General features: G+C 40.7%; 1 protein-coding gene across 4 annotated transcripts in view; it reads left to right on the top strand.

Moving 5' to 3' along the window:
• The window catches only part of ctdp1 (CTD (carboxy-terminal domain, RNA polymerase II, polypeptide A) phosphatase, subunit 1), a 110,814-nt gene that overhangs the window by 44,524 nt on the left and 50,506 nt on the right, over positions 1–15,784 (top strand). For all 4 annotated transcript variants that reach the window (XM_028598324.1, XM_028598325.1, XM_028598322.1 and 1 more), the window contains exon 13: positions 10,452–10,672. In XM_028598324.1, the coding sequence (XP_028454125.1) occupies positions 10,452–10,672 (221 nt within the window). The remainder of the gene's footprint in view (positions 1–10,451; positions 10,673–15,784) is intronic.

Genomic DNA, 15,784 nt, shown 5'->3' with positions numbered 1-15,784 from the left:
GTCTGGATTTACCCTGCAGAGATCTGAGAAAAGGTTAACCATAGTCCTCCTAAATCGACCAGAGTTTAAAAGGTCAGCACAAAGAAAGCCCAAGGTAATGGATATCTGGCCTAAATGAGTGAAAAGTCTACTTAACTTTACATTCATCAATCGCATTGACCTCAGATGATCTATGATTAGTCTTATCCCTTACTTAAAAGACAACATTGCCTGGAGTGCCCTGCAGCTCACCGGGTAGCAAAGCGCATAGCATTAAGGCTGAGTACTTACCGCAGCAGCCTGGGTCCCAGTCTGGCTCAGTGCCCTTTGCCCAATGTCTTCCCGTCTCTCTCTCCCCTTTCCTCTCTGTCACTATCTAAATGAAGCATAAAATGCCTAAAACGTATCTAAAAAAGGCAACATTACCTTGGTAGTGGTGGTGGGTAAACAGTTTTCGTCACTGTTCTGCCACAACAGGGATCTTGCAATACCGTCATTACTGCAATAAACACGTGGTTTCAGTGCACACACACACACACACTTGCCACAGCTTACAGTTACATCAGCAAGATAAAACATTGAGAAGAAAAGTGTTCTTTTCAAACTCTTTCTTCATGTGGGTTAAGATACAAAAGGTTATGTCAGCTTTCGGTTTCTTCAAAGATGTAATTCTCAGTTTGGCTGTTATATTGTGTCGAATCACAAATGATGTTCACTTTGAAATAATAAAACGACCCATAAACGTGAAAAAAAAAAAAAACTGTTACATGCTAAAACTGCTCTGTAACACAGTTCACTCACAACTCAAAACAACAGCGTGGCTGTTACTACTAACTCTTTAGAATTGATCATATTACTTTTACTAATTAACCTATATTATGGGGCAGTCTACTCCTCCCAAAACACACATTCCTATTTAAAATATTTTTTTAAGATATGTTCCCTTACATTGCCAATATAGTGAAAAGAGGTAGAATTGTGTTTTAAATGGAGTATCCCTTTTAATCTTGTAACATGGATATAATATTGTCACCAAAAATTCTGAGTTATAAATTTTTTATTTCTCCCTCCGAACATGCTTTTAACTTGAGCACCACAAATCTTAAACCTATTGTACACAGTGTTTTAAGACGGCTCAGAAATATATATTTTTTTAGCAAAAACAAAAATAAGACCACTAGACCACCAATCAGCAAGATGGTATGGTGAATGTATAGATTTACCTGTAATTCTGCCGGTTCCTGCAAGATTAATATGACAATGTTAGTTATATTACTGTAATTTCACATCTTTGCTTGTGATGTCTGCGTTTTAAAAAAGAAAGAAAAATACAATCTGCCATTGTCTGACAATCTGTCCAAAATTCAAATATTCACTCTCCTTTAGCTCTATTTTGGTCTCCACCAACTCCTGAGGCAGATTAAACTTTAACTTGTGGGCCGTTTAAACCAAGGCATTAAGCACACAAACACTTAAATGCTCCATAGAGTTGAGAGGAACTGCAGTTACGTAGGTGATAGTCTATATCCACCATGTTCCGCTTCCGGGATTGTTCTCGTTCTGACGAAAATTCCGGCGGATGTCACTCTTTTCGGATGTCCCGTTACCTTGCCCTTTCTTTTGGTTGTAATTTTAAACCCTGTCGATTTATGAGGACTATATGAGACTATTTGTCCAATCTGAGTTTTCTGTTGCGCTACTAAAACAACCTTTGAACGTACACATGTTCCACCAAAACAAGTTCCTTCCCGAGGCTATTTTGCCGAGACACCATTGCTCGGCGCTTAGCACTTCCAAGACAATTTTGATTGGTTTAAAGAAATGCCAATAAACCAGAGCACGGTTTTCTCCCATCCCGGAATGCTGTGTGGACTCTCTAGACCTTCCTCCGCCGCACTGTGGAGGAAGGTCTGGCAAAGCGATAATTCTGTATGTTGTATTTGTGTTTTATTTGTACATTGTTCATACAAGAATGTTGCCAAGGGCAGCATTATTACATAAGGACATCCAACTATACAAATGCAACTTAAAGAACGTTATGATTTCAGCGAGGGCTCACTTGTTTCAATATTCAGACATGGCTGTCTGCTCTCCATCTTGATTTGTTGTGTTGTCATAACTCCCCAAATGAACTAACTACTAAAAAGTAAAAAAAAAAAAAAAAAGAAAGAAGAAAGGGACGGTAGACCTTTTCATGGCAGACATTTTGACTTGTCCCAGAAGGAAGAGCAAATGTGATACACATTTTATAAATGATGGTTCGGTTCCATTAAGTGTCCCATGGAGCTCAGCCAGAGGTATGGATTGTCTTCGCTCTCCATTACTTATTCCCTGTCGGCTTCATGATTCAAGATATGTTAATAACTAAGATTGTACTATTTTGTTTTGGTCACAGTAATCCAAAATCAAGGTCTCTTTTCCCCATTTCACTTTAAAACACATTTTTGGCAGTTGTAACGCAAGTCACCATATTTATAGAGCCCATTGTGAAATCCGCTTGATTTAAATGAACTGTCTTCATTTCTGTAGGACAGTGGATTTATTAATACCTGTTCTGGCTGAAAATGAAATGAGTTCCTGGTGAGGCTACATGATTGAATGAGTTGTGAATGATTATTATGCAGAGTAAGATGGCGATTTAGACACAGGTCAGTGTTGGTGTGACACCTTTGATGCCATAGGGGCCCTGGGAGACGAGGCTGATTCAGCCAGGGATCATAGGAGATATTGCACATTGATCAGTCACATTGATCTCCGCTCTCCCCCTGCCTTTTAAATATTGATCTCCCACATCCCTGGCGAGATAGAATCTTTTGAAGTTACTGGGAAGGAAAAGCTTCTGCTTGATAGAGGCACATTAGAGGACATTTTCTACATTATTATGTAGGGCTGCACCTAACAATTATTTTAATTGTCAATTACACTGTCAATTATTTGTTGTTTGGTCTATAAAACGTCAGAAAAGGGTGTGAAAAATGTCTATCAGTGTTTGCCAAAGCCTAAGATGACGTCCTCAAAGATGTTCACTCTCATAAAGGAATAAAAGTAGAATTACAAAATATTCACTTGAGTTGTAAATGAATAAATAAATAAAACGAATAATCGATTATCAAAATAGTTGACAACTAATGAAAAGCCTTTATTGCCTTTTGGCAATATAATTGTGATTACAGCTTCAGTGTGAAGAGTGGCAGCAGTCCCAATTGAGCTTCTACAGATAAGAAATAAGTCCGAAAGATTTGACTCTGCTAATAGAGAGGTTTCTGTTGGATTTTACAAAAAGCTACATTTAATTAGTTTCTTTGCAATGAAGTCCCAAGCTTCCTTAAACTTCTGATATGAGTGCTGCTGATCATCTTTTCATTCACAGCTTTGATAAAATGCTAGGGCTGTGGAATTGAGAATAATATTAGGGTCCATCCATCCATCCATCTATCTTCAACCGTTTATCCAGGGGTCAGAGTGGCGGGGGCAGCAGCTCCAGCTGGGGACCCCAAACTTTCCTTTTCCAAGCCACGTTAGCCAGCTCTGACTGGGGGAACCTGGGGGAACCTGAGGGAACCTGAGGCCTCCTCCCGGCTGGACGTGCCTGGAACACCTCCCTAGGGAGGCGCCCAGGGGTGCATCCTTACCAGATGCTGGAACCACCTCAACTGGCTCCTTTTCGACACAAAGAAGCAGCAGCAGCTCTACTCCTGAGTTCCTCACAGATGCCTGAGCTTCTCCCCCTATCTCTTACGGGGGACGCCAGCCACCCTCCTGAGGAAACCCATTCCAGCCGCTTGTACTTAATAGGGTGATAGTCCATGGAGAGAAACGTGCTTTTTATATAGTCCTTGCAGAGCAGATACGTAGCAGGGGTTATGATGTGACCACATTCATGTCATTTGCACCGTTTTGTGCCTGATCGAATGATGTCATTATTATTTTTACGTCATTGTTCGTCCCTAAAGCTGGAGCGCTGTGAATATTCCCTCTGCTCCGGTTTCCATTTGCGCACAGTCCTTGGCAGCCGGACAGAAATATCTTCAGTCATCCGACTTTGGCAAGATGTCCCGTTTTTGGTCCTCGCTCTAAAAATTACCATCCATTCTATCAGGAGTAATTTGGTCTGGAACTTTTTTTCTGAACCATACAGATTCAGAAAAGTACATCATTGAAATACAAACTTTCTTAAGTCTCTGAATGAACTCTCTGAAGTATTTCATGTTTGAGGCCGTTCCTTTCCAAGGTAATGTTTTGACTTCAGCGTTATGTAACTCCCCTCGACTTACCTCCGCTGCAGTGGAGCACGTCTTTCAGAGATGATGGTGAAAAGAAGCCAATAGCTTCCTGTTTGCAGACTAGCTTAAGAATTCTTGTCCTCAAAGGATTGTTGCTTTCTCTACATCTGAGTGCTTCCCTTCATGTAAGGAGTAGGCGGAGGTGGAGTGAAGATGTGAATTCTTGTTGCGTTTGTTCCTGTCAGAACGGGACTTGACTCAATCACTGTATATGGAATTCGGCCTGTGATGAACCGCTCCGGTGAATATAGGTATGAGCACAGTGGCGTTGGAGGCCGTTTCATCGCCTCACTTCAGAATTTTTTTGCTTCTATTTTGCGGGCTGATTAACTAGTAATGCACCTTGTCGTCATGTCTACCTCTCCTCACATTTGCAATAATTTCCTCCCCAGCTTTTGACCAGCTTGTCGAGTCGTCTGCTGTTCTTGTCTGTTCTATTACCACCTCTGACTACCTTTTGTAGATGGAGTCGGGTCATATTGGCAGGGAATGAAGTAGAGCTGGGCAATTTGTTTCCCTAAAAAAAATCTGCGATTTTTTTTATTTATAAAAAACTCGATTTACGATTCAAGTCGATTTCCCCCCCTTCCATTTAAAACAAAATAACTGCGAACTGTAAATATATTTTATTTAATTAAAGTGCATCAACATAAACAAAATTGCAAAGGCAAACCCTTTCTCTAACTGAAAAGTCACTGTGCAGTGTGCAACAAAGATTGTTAAACATCCAAATTTATAAATTTATACTGTATTTGGATTGAAAAAAAATCTAAAAAATTGATTTTTTGAAAATATGAATCGATTTGACCTACCAACTCGATTTTTAAATCAAATCGATTTTTTTCCCAGCCCTAGAATGAAGCCTTCGGCAGGAATTTACTATGTAAATTTCTCCATGTGCAGTCGTCAGTTGGGGGCAAGCTCTTTGTACAATAACTAAGCTAAAATGAAAATTGGTCCAGACAGTAGGCGCTGATTGAGTGGCTGCGTGGAAATGTGTCGGGCTCTCACTGCCGGTTCCTGCCTCACCTGTTCTGCTGCTGATTTTCACTGGCAGGTATACCATTGTGTCTCTCCCGAGTTGCAGGAAGGTAATCGAAGCCCTGTGCAATGGCTGCCAATTTTATCAAAGTTTGTCCTGAGCTCTACCTAAAACTCATTGCTCTGGGCCCTCAGCAGTTCACTGCTCCCACAGTAACCGCCACTCCTAATTGCCGGCTTTCATTTGAAACGAATGGCACGTCGGCTGCCTTTTGCCGCAGATGAATCTTTCAGTAAGAGAAACACCTGAGGCCAGGTTTGAGTTTGAAGTTAAAGTATTTATGTCCAGAGTTTAGAAGTGAAATCTCACCCGCTTTGCTGGACAGGAAATCCAATCTGCTTTCATCGCTGATCGCTGTACGGTTTGATCGGCCCCAGCATATTCTACGTTTTGTTACAGCTACAAACGGTGTCCGGACGCAATAGTGTTGCAACTGAAGCGTTTAGCCAAAAATAAATTCTGTGCCCTTGAATCCCACTCGTACTAAACTCTATCTGAAGTGATGAGACCAATAACCTGAAAACTAGCTTTGAGATGGTCTCGTGCTGTGCTGTAAAAATTTGATTACAGCAAAGACAACATCGGCAGTATTGACGGCAAAATAGGCTACAGAATTTTTCATCCTGTATTGACAGGTGCAATATTTGAAAATCAATAATTATTTATTTTTTAAAATTACATTTATATCTGCATTTATGTCAAAACCTAGAGACTTTCAAACATCAACATGTCATTTATTAAATGCATTCATGTTATAATGACATATAAACATCTCTTTGTATTCTATATTGCCTGGAAACGCTTTCAACACACTTTTGTGTCGTGTGAAATTAGGCGGCGGTCCTGTTTTCTAGCATGCACGCGTTTTTGAGACATGCGTGTCACGCAGGCAGTGTGCAAGCTCTAACCTGTTAACATGGGAGCCGAAATAAAAAACGGCCACGCAGCTGACACGCCACGCAGCCAGTGTGCGTCCGGTCTTAAAGTCAACTGAAATGTGGTACTTCTGTCCAATAGACCAGCGAACGTTTTGACAGTGTGACATTTGTTTATGTTTGATAAAGTGCAGTATTGAAAGCTAATCGAACGAAAAATGTTGCAACTTCACCCCCCCGAATTGCACTGAGTCTACCGAACCATAGGTGTGAAAGTGCCCTAAGCTTTAAGCTTCTGATTGGGCATTGTCCGTTGCGTCTGTTGACTGTAGAGCTGCCACCTCTTAGTCGATTAGTCGACTCATCGGTCGTTTTGGTCTTAGTCGACTAAGATTTCTTTAGTCGATTAGTCATTTTTTATGCTTATTCATGCTTAATTATTTTTTCAGGAAACTTCTGAGCAGATTTATGGTAAACACAAGATTTAAAGTGGTGCTTTTGCAGGATTAATTGTGGTGAAACTCAGTTTTACAGATGCTTAATTAACTACATTTATATTGTGCTTTTCTAGTCTTAACCACCTCTCAAAGCGCACAGCTCTGTCAATTAAATCAACTAATCGATTAGTCGACAAAGAATATCTTTAGTCGAGGACCGCCCTAGTTGACTGACATTGCATGGCGTTGCTTGGGGATGCATGATCTACTTGCGTGGCGATAGAGCACTTCGTAGCCCTGTATAACATATAAAGATTGCTACTAGGCGTTTCCTCCTTGATCACCAAGTTCTCATAGTGCTTATTTATTATGAATGTATTACTCTACATTCTACAGTCTGTTTATTACAGTAAACGTATGCATTAATTAAATTCCAGGAGCTTCAGTGTCGGTCAGAACCAAATTTTTATAATATATAATAGAATACAAATGTTTAATATGCTAATATCTGTTTAGCACCGTTATATGGGCTTTGTGTATGGGCTTTGGATGTGCACTTTTTTTTCTGTAGGCCTCTGCTCATCTGCTGTCTGAAAGCCAAGTCCCTCTTTTTTTTGGCTGTCCAGCTCTCTTCATATTTTCACTGCACTGACAGAAAAATAGAATAGTTATTAGGTAGTGATGGGGAAAATGCCATGACAAGAGATACCTCGTGGTGGAAAGAAAAGCAATTTGCGTTGAGATAAAATCTCATATTGTGTGTTGCTGACAGGGAACAAACGAAGCCCGCGTCTTACGTGTGTCTTACTCTGTAATTTTTCGGTGTCCTGCGGGGTCATTCTCATTCAAATTTGATTCAGCAAATGGAAACACTAACCCAATGTGTTCAGAGCTGTTCTGTTTTTTTATTTTATTTCCAGACCAGCCTTGCCTCGGGCACACTTACCTTCTACCTTCACCAAGGTGCTCTGTGGCTGTCCAACTGACCAAAGAACTCGACATTAATTAGCCTGGTTTGATTCCAGTAATAATCTGGCTCTAGCACCTAGAGAATGTCCCCCTGCATTCATTCCGGTTTTCCCTCAGCTACGTGCTACTAATGAGTCAATGGACGGGAGGCTGCATATTCTCTGTGGCAATATCCGCCTGAGATTTCCATTGATTTGATTGTTTGCACATTGGCTAACCTGATCTAAGTGGTCCGTAACCTCAGGGCTGTATAGGTTATGAACTGCTCAAGAAAATGCAAACTTGATGAGCTGGTGGAGGTGACAATTTTGCTTTCAGTAGCTGGCAGGATAATCCTACGAGAGAGATTACGCTTTGGATTGTTTCGGATCGGTGCTAGAAAATGAATGCGTTGAGTTTATTACCATACCTCAAACATTACTCCACCTGCGAGAGGTGGAGAAAACCAATCAGCCCCTGTTAATCGATTATCTATTACTATAGCCCTGTAATAAAGACTGCCTTTGTGACTCCTAACAATGTTTGGCTTTAGTTCAGACTTCCAGAGTAGCCAAGAGTATTGTTGATGTAACTCTGTGGTGATTCTGAGCCTGTAGTTTGTGGTTCTCTGTATTGGACGGAATCTTATTGTACCGGTTGTTTCGAAGTGTCCACATCTTGCATTGTGGCATTAATGGCTAAAACAACCCCCAATTTACTCTCCGAGCTCGTCTGTTAAATGAGCCCGCCCGGCATTAGTTTTGGCACATACTGTATGTCAGCTGATACGTAACGAGATTGTGTACAGAAACGCCAAAGATACATTTGAGATAGTTTAGAAAGTTATACCAGTTGTTGTATGTAAAAGAAAGAATATCCGCCAATAAATGTTTTTTAGTTTCAAACCCAATTATCAATATCTGCCTCCAAAATTCAGTATCTGTTGCCCTACAGTGACAAATCTTTAATAACCAATTTTAAAGGAATAGTTAGACATATCTAGCAATAGGCTTATTGGCTTTCTTGCCAATAGTCTGGTAAGAAGATTGGGTTACACTTTACTTGAAGGTTAAGAGTGACATGACACTGTCATGAACGTGTCATAAACATTATAAACAGTCCTAAACGTTTATGACATAACGCTGCTTTAAGTAAGTGTCATTCGGTTTTTGTCATAACAAGTTAGGGTTAGGGTTCATGTGTTCATGACAGTGTCATGTGTTCATGACGGTGTCATGTCATTTTTATGTAGATACCTTCAATTAAAGTGTTACCGAAGATTGTTACCACTCTCATTTCTGTACTAAATACGAAGCCAGCAGCAGGCTAGCTTAGCTTAGCTGAAACAGAGAAACAGCTAGCCTGGCTTTGTCCAAAGGTTACGCGATCTGCCTACCAGCACTTGTTAAACTCACCAATGAACATGTTATATCTTGTTCATTCAATCCATAAAAAAAGACGTATGAAAATGGTTTTACGAGAAACAATGTTCTAGACTTTTTCTTCAGCTGCTGGCTGTACGGTAGCTTCATATCGACTGTACAGACGTGAGAGTGGTCATTTAACTCTCGGCAAGAAAGCAAATATGTCAAACTATTTGTTCAAGAGAACCTTATCAAACATGTTTGTGTTGTGTGTTTATGTAAAAGCAAATATTGGCTGAAATGATAAGATCGGAGGATTTCTTTCAACTCTCTTTTTAAAGCGTTTTATTGGTCAGTCTCTAGTTGATGTATGACATACTGTTAACTGTTGGCCCCAAGTTTAATCACATTCCAAGATTACTGTACAGCATGTAACCCAATTATTTAGAGAAGGAAAACCACTTTCCAGATATAATTAGACGCTTAATTGGAATCTGCAGTGCATCAAGGGAATGGGCAAATACATCCAGTTCCTCTTCATGATACTTTAGGCAGACTTTGATCATTAAATAGAAAATGTCATTGGTTCTATTTAATTAAAAGTTACCGTACATCATGAAATTCAGCAAAGGTTAGCAATGTTTTATTTTGGCTCAAATTTGGTGGACATCGTATACAAAATAATGAAAGGTCGAAACTGGCATTTAGAAGAAGGAGAGAGACTCATTTTTCTTATCTGCACTTGAGAGTAGTCCATACGCAAAGTGCAAAGATACTTCTGGCAGTTATGTTATAAATGTATACGTGCTGAAAATGTTGACATTAGGGCTGGGCAATATGGAGAGAATATCCAGATATCACGGTATTCTTGACCAAATACCTCAAAATCGATATCAACGTACCAATCAACAATTGGTGCTTTCACAAAATATTTTCACAATTGGCGCCTGGATAGCTCAGTTGGTAGAGCGGGCGCCCATTTATAGAGGTTTACTCCTCGATGCAGCAGGCCCGGGTTCGACTCCAACCTGCGGCCCTTTGCTGCATGTCATTCCCCCTCTATCTCCCCTTTCACTTCTTCAGCTGTCCTCTCATCAGGCCTAAAATGCCCCAAAAAATATTTTCACAATTATATTTTGGACAAATGATCATCAGTAATGTGGATACAATGACTAAGTGGGTAAAGGCAACTAATAGAACAGCTACAACAGTCTGGTAAGTTCAGAAAAGGACATCACTTTACTGTCACGCAGCCTTTAAAACCAGGAAAAGACAACAACGATTTTACTAAATCCAAAATCTAATTGATATCTTGTATCATATCACGATATCGATATAATATTGATATATTGCCCAGCCCTAGTTGACATGCAAACTACAGACTGAAAGCAGAGAGAGAAATCAACCGTTGTGGTGACACGTTATGTCCCACGGCATTGTCCAAAGTTTAAAACATTATCTCACAGAAGCTCCTTTTTTTTTTTTTTTTTTTTTTTTTTTTTTTTTTTTAAACAAACAAACAGGTGGACGACATGTTAGGTGAGGAGAGCGACAACGAAAGTGAGGGCCGGGGGAAGGAGAAGCCGGGTAATGAGGAGGCGGAGGATGAAGAGGAGGAAGAGGAGGAGCAGCAGCCGGCAGCTGGACAGATAGCCGAAGGAAGGCTCAGTCCTCAGGACGCAAGCTCGGAAGAGAGGATCCAGACGCCATCCAGTGAGGCCAGTGTGCCGGCTAGTGTGCCAAGGTGAGACACACAACATCATTGTGAAATCCACCGCTCTGTCTATGGTCACTCCTTCTGGTGTCTTGGCTATTGCTCCTCCAGCAACCCTTCTTAAAGGTCCCATGACATGGTGCTCTTTGGATGCTTTTATATAGACCTTAGTGGTCCCCTAATACTGTATCTGAAGTCTCTTTTATATAGACCTTAGTGGTCCCCTAATACTGTATCTGAAGTCTCTTTTATATAGACCTTAGTGGTCCCCTAATACTGTATCTGAAGTCTCTTTTATATAGACCTTAGTGGTCCCCTAATACTGTATCTGAAGTCTCTTTTATATAGACCTTAGTGGTCCCCTAATACTGTATCTGAAGTCTCTTTTATATAGACCTTAGTGGTCCCCTAATACTGTATCTGAATTCTCTTTTATATAGACCTTAGTGGTCCCCTAATACTGTATCTGAAGTCTCTTTTATATAGACCTTAGTGGTCCCGTAATACTGTATTTGAAGTCTCTTTTATATAGACCTTAGTGGTCCCCTAATACTGTATCTGAAGTCTCTTATATAGACCTTAGTGGTCCCCTAATACTGTATCTGAAGTCTCTTATATAGACCTTAGTGGTCCCCTAATACTGTATCTGAAGTCTTTTATATAGACCTTAGTGGTCCCCTAATACTGTATCTGAAGTCTCTTTTATATAGACCTTAGTGGTCCCCTAATACTGTATCTGAAGTCTCTTTTATATAGGCGTTAGTGGCCTTGACCAACTGCCACTTTGCTCGTTTGAAAGCCATGATGTCTCTCTCTCTCTCATGGGTGGGCCAAAGCAGAGAAAGGGGAAGTAACCTTGCTCCTTATGACCTCATAAGGAGAAGATTCCAGATTGGTCCATCTGAGCTTTCATTTTCTCAAAGGCAGAGCAGGATACCCAGGGCTCGGTTTACACCTATCGCCATTTCTAGCCACCATAGACAGGCTGGGGGAACTCATATTAATGTTAAAAAACCATGCCAATTTCCATGCCATGGGACCTTTTTAAAAGTCTGGGTAAAGCAAAAATAAATGTGAGATGGTCACGCCCATAGAAATAAAATTGATACAGCAGAAAGGCCATTTCCATTCAAATCAACATGGCAGAATGGTCAGAGCAGCAGCCATTTTTATGTGTGCCATTGCCATGGTAACTCATGAACTTCCAATAATAAGCCCACTTCCTGCAAGTCGCGGAGCTGAAGGTTTTCCCGTATAACAGACAAACGAGCAGCGGATAGGTGATGTTGCAAGCCCTCCCCAGCGGGCTGAGACGCAGTTTACGGACCCACTGACGCACATTGTCTCCATGACAACTAACAGCAATTTGCCATTTTGTTGTGCACCAATCAAATTACCCCGGGAAACTGTTGAATGGCCTTTCTATCCATTTTATTTCTATGGTCACACCACGGAAAGCTGTGTTAATAACCAGCAAGCCGGATTTGAATGATTGGCAAAGAAGAAGTTGCCAATAAATGTAGGTTTCAGTATCATGAAGAAATAAGCCCTATTCTCTTGAGGGGGGGTGTCGGCTGAAGACGCTGAGCCAAAGAATGAGCCACTGCGCATTGACAGACTCTGGTAGCACAGCAGCTAACATTAGCATACAGCACACACCCACAGCAGTGAGCAGTAACTGCCGGCGGGCCGGTGAAGCCGATTCAGGCTGAAAGGTAGGTTAGTGCCGGCTATTTTTGCATGTGTTTTTATGATTGGGGCATTATCACTAGGGCTGGGTATTGTAAAAAAATAAAATAAAAAAAAAAGTCTATACCGATACCAAAACCGTGACTTCGATACCAGATACTTGTTTCGATACCAATTTAATGAAATCCATTTTGACAAAAAAAGAAATTGCAGCATTGCACATTACGGCACAAATCAGTTTTTCCTGCGTGTCTCTGCGTCGTGTAACGTCAGCCAGCCAATCACAAACATTACGAGATCTCGGTAGAAGCACGCCGCGTGCCTATTGGCTCACTGACGCGGACGAGATTCCCTCCTTAGGTATTGGAATTGGGTATTGAATGACGAGGCATTTTTTTGATACTCAACATAGAGCTGGGCGATTTTTTTTTTTATAAAAAAACTTGATTTACTATGATTTTCAAGTCGATTTTCCCCCCCTTCCATTTAAAACAAAATAACTGCGAACTGTAAATATATTTTAAAAATATATATTTATTGTATTAATTATATTTAATTAAAGTGCATCAACATAAACAAAATTGCAAAGGCAAACCCTTTCTCTAACTGAAAAGTCACTGTGCAGTGTGCAACAAAGATTGTTAAACATCCAAATTATTTATACTGTATTTGGATTGAAAAAAAAATTGATTTTTTGAAAATATGAATCGATTTGACCTACCATCTCGATTTTTAAATCAAATCGATTTTTTCCCAGCCCTAACTCAACACTAAGGAGGCAATTCGGTCGGTGCCTAAAAAGTCGAATTCGGTACCCCAGCCCTACATTTAACAGAGCTTGTTTTTCATGTATTCATCAGACTGAAAGAGCTAAGGGAGCGTGTGGAACGGAGCGCACGTGGCACACCGATGCTACGCGCTCGAACGTTAGCAGTAACCTAGTTTTTATATACAGTAGCAGGAGAAGGCGTGTGTTAAAGATGACTCCAGTCGTCGAGCCATGATTTCTGGCCGCCCAAAAAAGCCTAGACACAGGATTTTCAATAAGTATTCTCTAACATGTACAACGTGTTCAGCAAAGAAATCACCCGTTTTGCTTTACCCGGTATTTAAGTCAAATGTGGTACATGGATATCACATAACTCTCTCTTTCCCACTTTTTCTCCGTCTCTCTTCAGCTCAAATATTTACTGTTACACGTTTCCTTAATCGGTTCCTCAGTGTCATCACTGTTGGCGCTCTCTTCCCTCACCTCTGCATCTTGCATAAACACCTCCGGGTGGGAACGGTGCTTAACTTGAATTGCAGTTGTCAAGAACCGAAACCCATCGAGAGCCCCTTGTGAATGTACTGTATATTTTCAAGGCTTACTTCTCAAATTACTATTACCTTAACACACCACTTCATCAGCACGGCTATGCTGAGAGCCAGACGGTCTGGTCCGTTGCCATGGAGACAAATTCCAAACAGACAGCAGGCAGTCAGAGAGTGCTGAACATATTAGTCTGTCGTTGCTGAGTTGAGCCAAGCCGTTAGACTGCTGATGGCTTATTTGTCGTCTTTTTCTTTTCTTTTTTTTACGTCCTTAGCATGAAACATTTTTCTCCATGCATTCGTTTGAAAAGAAAATTTCAGAAAATAAAACCGTGTGCAAAGTTCAGTAACAAATGTGTCCACGTTGAAAACATCAACATAGTAAATAGCATGAAATAGAGTCCGAAACTTCAGAGTCCAGCTCACACTGGCTACATTGACCTCAAATGTACCGACCCACAGACTGTGCATTTCTACAGCTGCTGCTTTTGGTGTGTCACTGCAACTTTGTGTATAACTGGATAATCTCTAAAATCCATACTTGGATAATTTGGCCGGGGGGGAGGGAGAATCCTGTTTGCTGTTGCCACGTTTACAACATATGACCCACGTAACACCTGTGGTGGATTTATAAAGAACAGATCTTTATCAGTGTTCTCTTTGTAGTGTTTTCTGGGAAGGCAAGATCATGCATTCATGTTGCTCTCTGAAGAGGAGTGGAATACAGAGTGGGTTGGTCCCCTCTTATGTATTAATAAGTACAATGCTATGGGGTCATTAAAAATGGAAAGTCTCTTCTAGGGCTGCTACCTCTTAGTCGATTAGTCGACTAATCGGTTGTTAAGGTCTTAGTCAACTTAGATTTCTTTAGTTGATTAGTCATGTTTTATGCTTTTTTTTTTCTTCATGCTGAATGAATTATTTCCAAGAAACGTACGAGCACATCTCTGGTAAACACAAGAATTAAAGTGGTGCTGTTGCATGACTCTTTGTGGAGAAAGTCGGATTTACAGATCTGTCCATTAAATCGACTAATCGGTTAGTCGATGCAATTGAATGAGTGTTAGTTGACTAAGAATTTCTTCAATCGAGCACAGCCCTAGTCTCTTCACACCTGAATATGTTCTGTTCAGTTTTATTTTTATAGCACGTTTTAAAAACAACCATAGTTGACGAAAGTGCTTAACGAGCTTAAAAAAAGATAATATACACACACAATACAAAATAACCAACAGTAGACCAAAAAAAAAAAAAAAAAGAAAAGGACAAGGTGTCAAAGCTCAACTTGAATTGAAAGCCAACAAATAGTAGTGGGTCCTTAAGCAAGGACTTGAATGTTACATCTGTCCCAGATGTTCTTACATGAACAGGCAAACTATTCCAGAGGTTTGGAGCAGCCACTGTAAAAGGCTCGGTCACCTTTTTATTTTTTAACCTGGATCTGGGCACATCGAGGAGCATCTGATTGGACGATCACAGTGCTTTGACAGGCGTGTGGGATAAGAAGGCGACAACCCATTTAAAATCTTAAAAAAACAAGCAATACAATTTTAGACAAGAAAGTCAGTGGAGCCTGGCCAAAACGGGTGTAATGTGGTCACACTTTTTGGTCCCGGTTAAAAGTCGACACACGGTCTCATTCGCGAGTCTTTATATTCTGGATATCCAGTTTTTCTTTTCTTCTCTTTCATTCTTGTGCTTTCTATGTCAAAATGCTCTTTGAATACATTTTGCTGACCCAAACCTTGATAGGCCTGCTTGCATCAGAATACTCTTGTTCCTAAATGAATCACCTTCTGAAGATCTCATTCACTTATTGACGTGTCCCTATGAAATAAACGCTCAATAATTAACTCTAAAGAGTTAATTTATCAAAAATGTTACGTATGTACATGGACACTACATTTTTAGTCCCAACTGTTGGCATTTTTGAGAGTAAAACACTTCTGACCCGTTTTGGTTTGGAATCTCGACGGCCGCAAACGGAGACCTCTGGCAACACCGACGCCAATGTTTCGCCGCCCGATTGGACCTTATCGATCATGACGTCTTGTTACCATGGCAACTACCAGCAACGGGCGGAGTATTACATGCTGCCACCTGTTCACCCTGGCACGCGAGTGCCCAGTATACGAGACC

The sequence above is a fragment of the Perca flavescens genome, chromosome 14 (assembly GCF_004354835.1).
Source record: "Perca flavescens isolate YP-PL-M2 chromosome 14, PFLA_1.0, whole genome shotgun sequence".
NCBI lineage: Eukaryota > Metazoa > Chordata > Actinopteri > Perciformes > Percidae > Perca > Perca flavescens.
The sequence above is the reverse complement of the archived record's forward strand: the minus strand, read 5'-3'. Positions and strand labels throughout refer to the sequence as shown.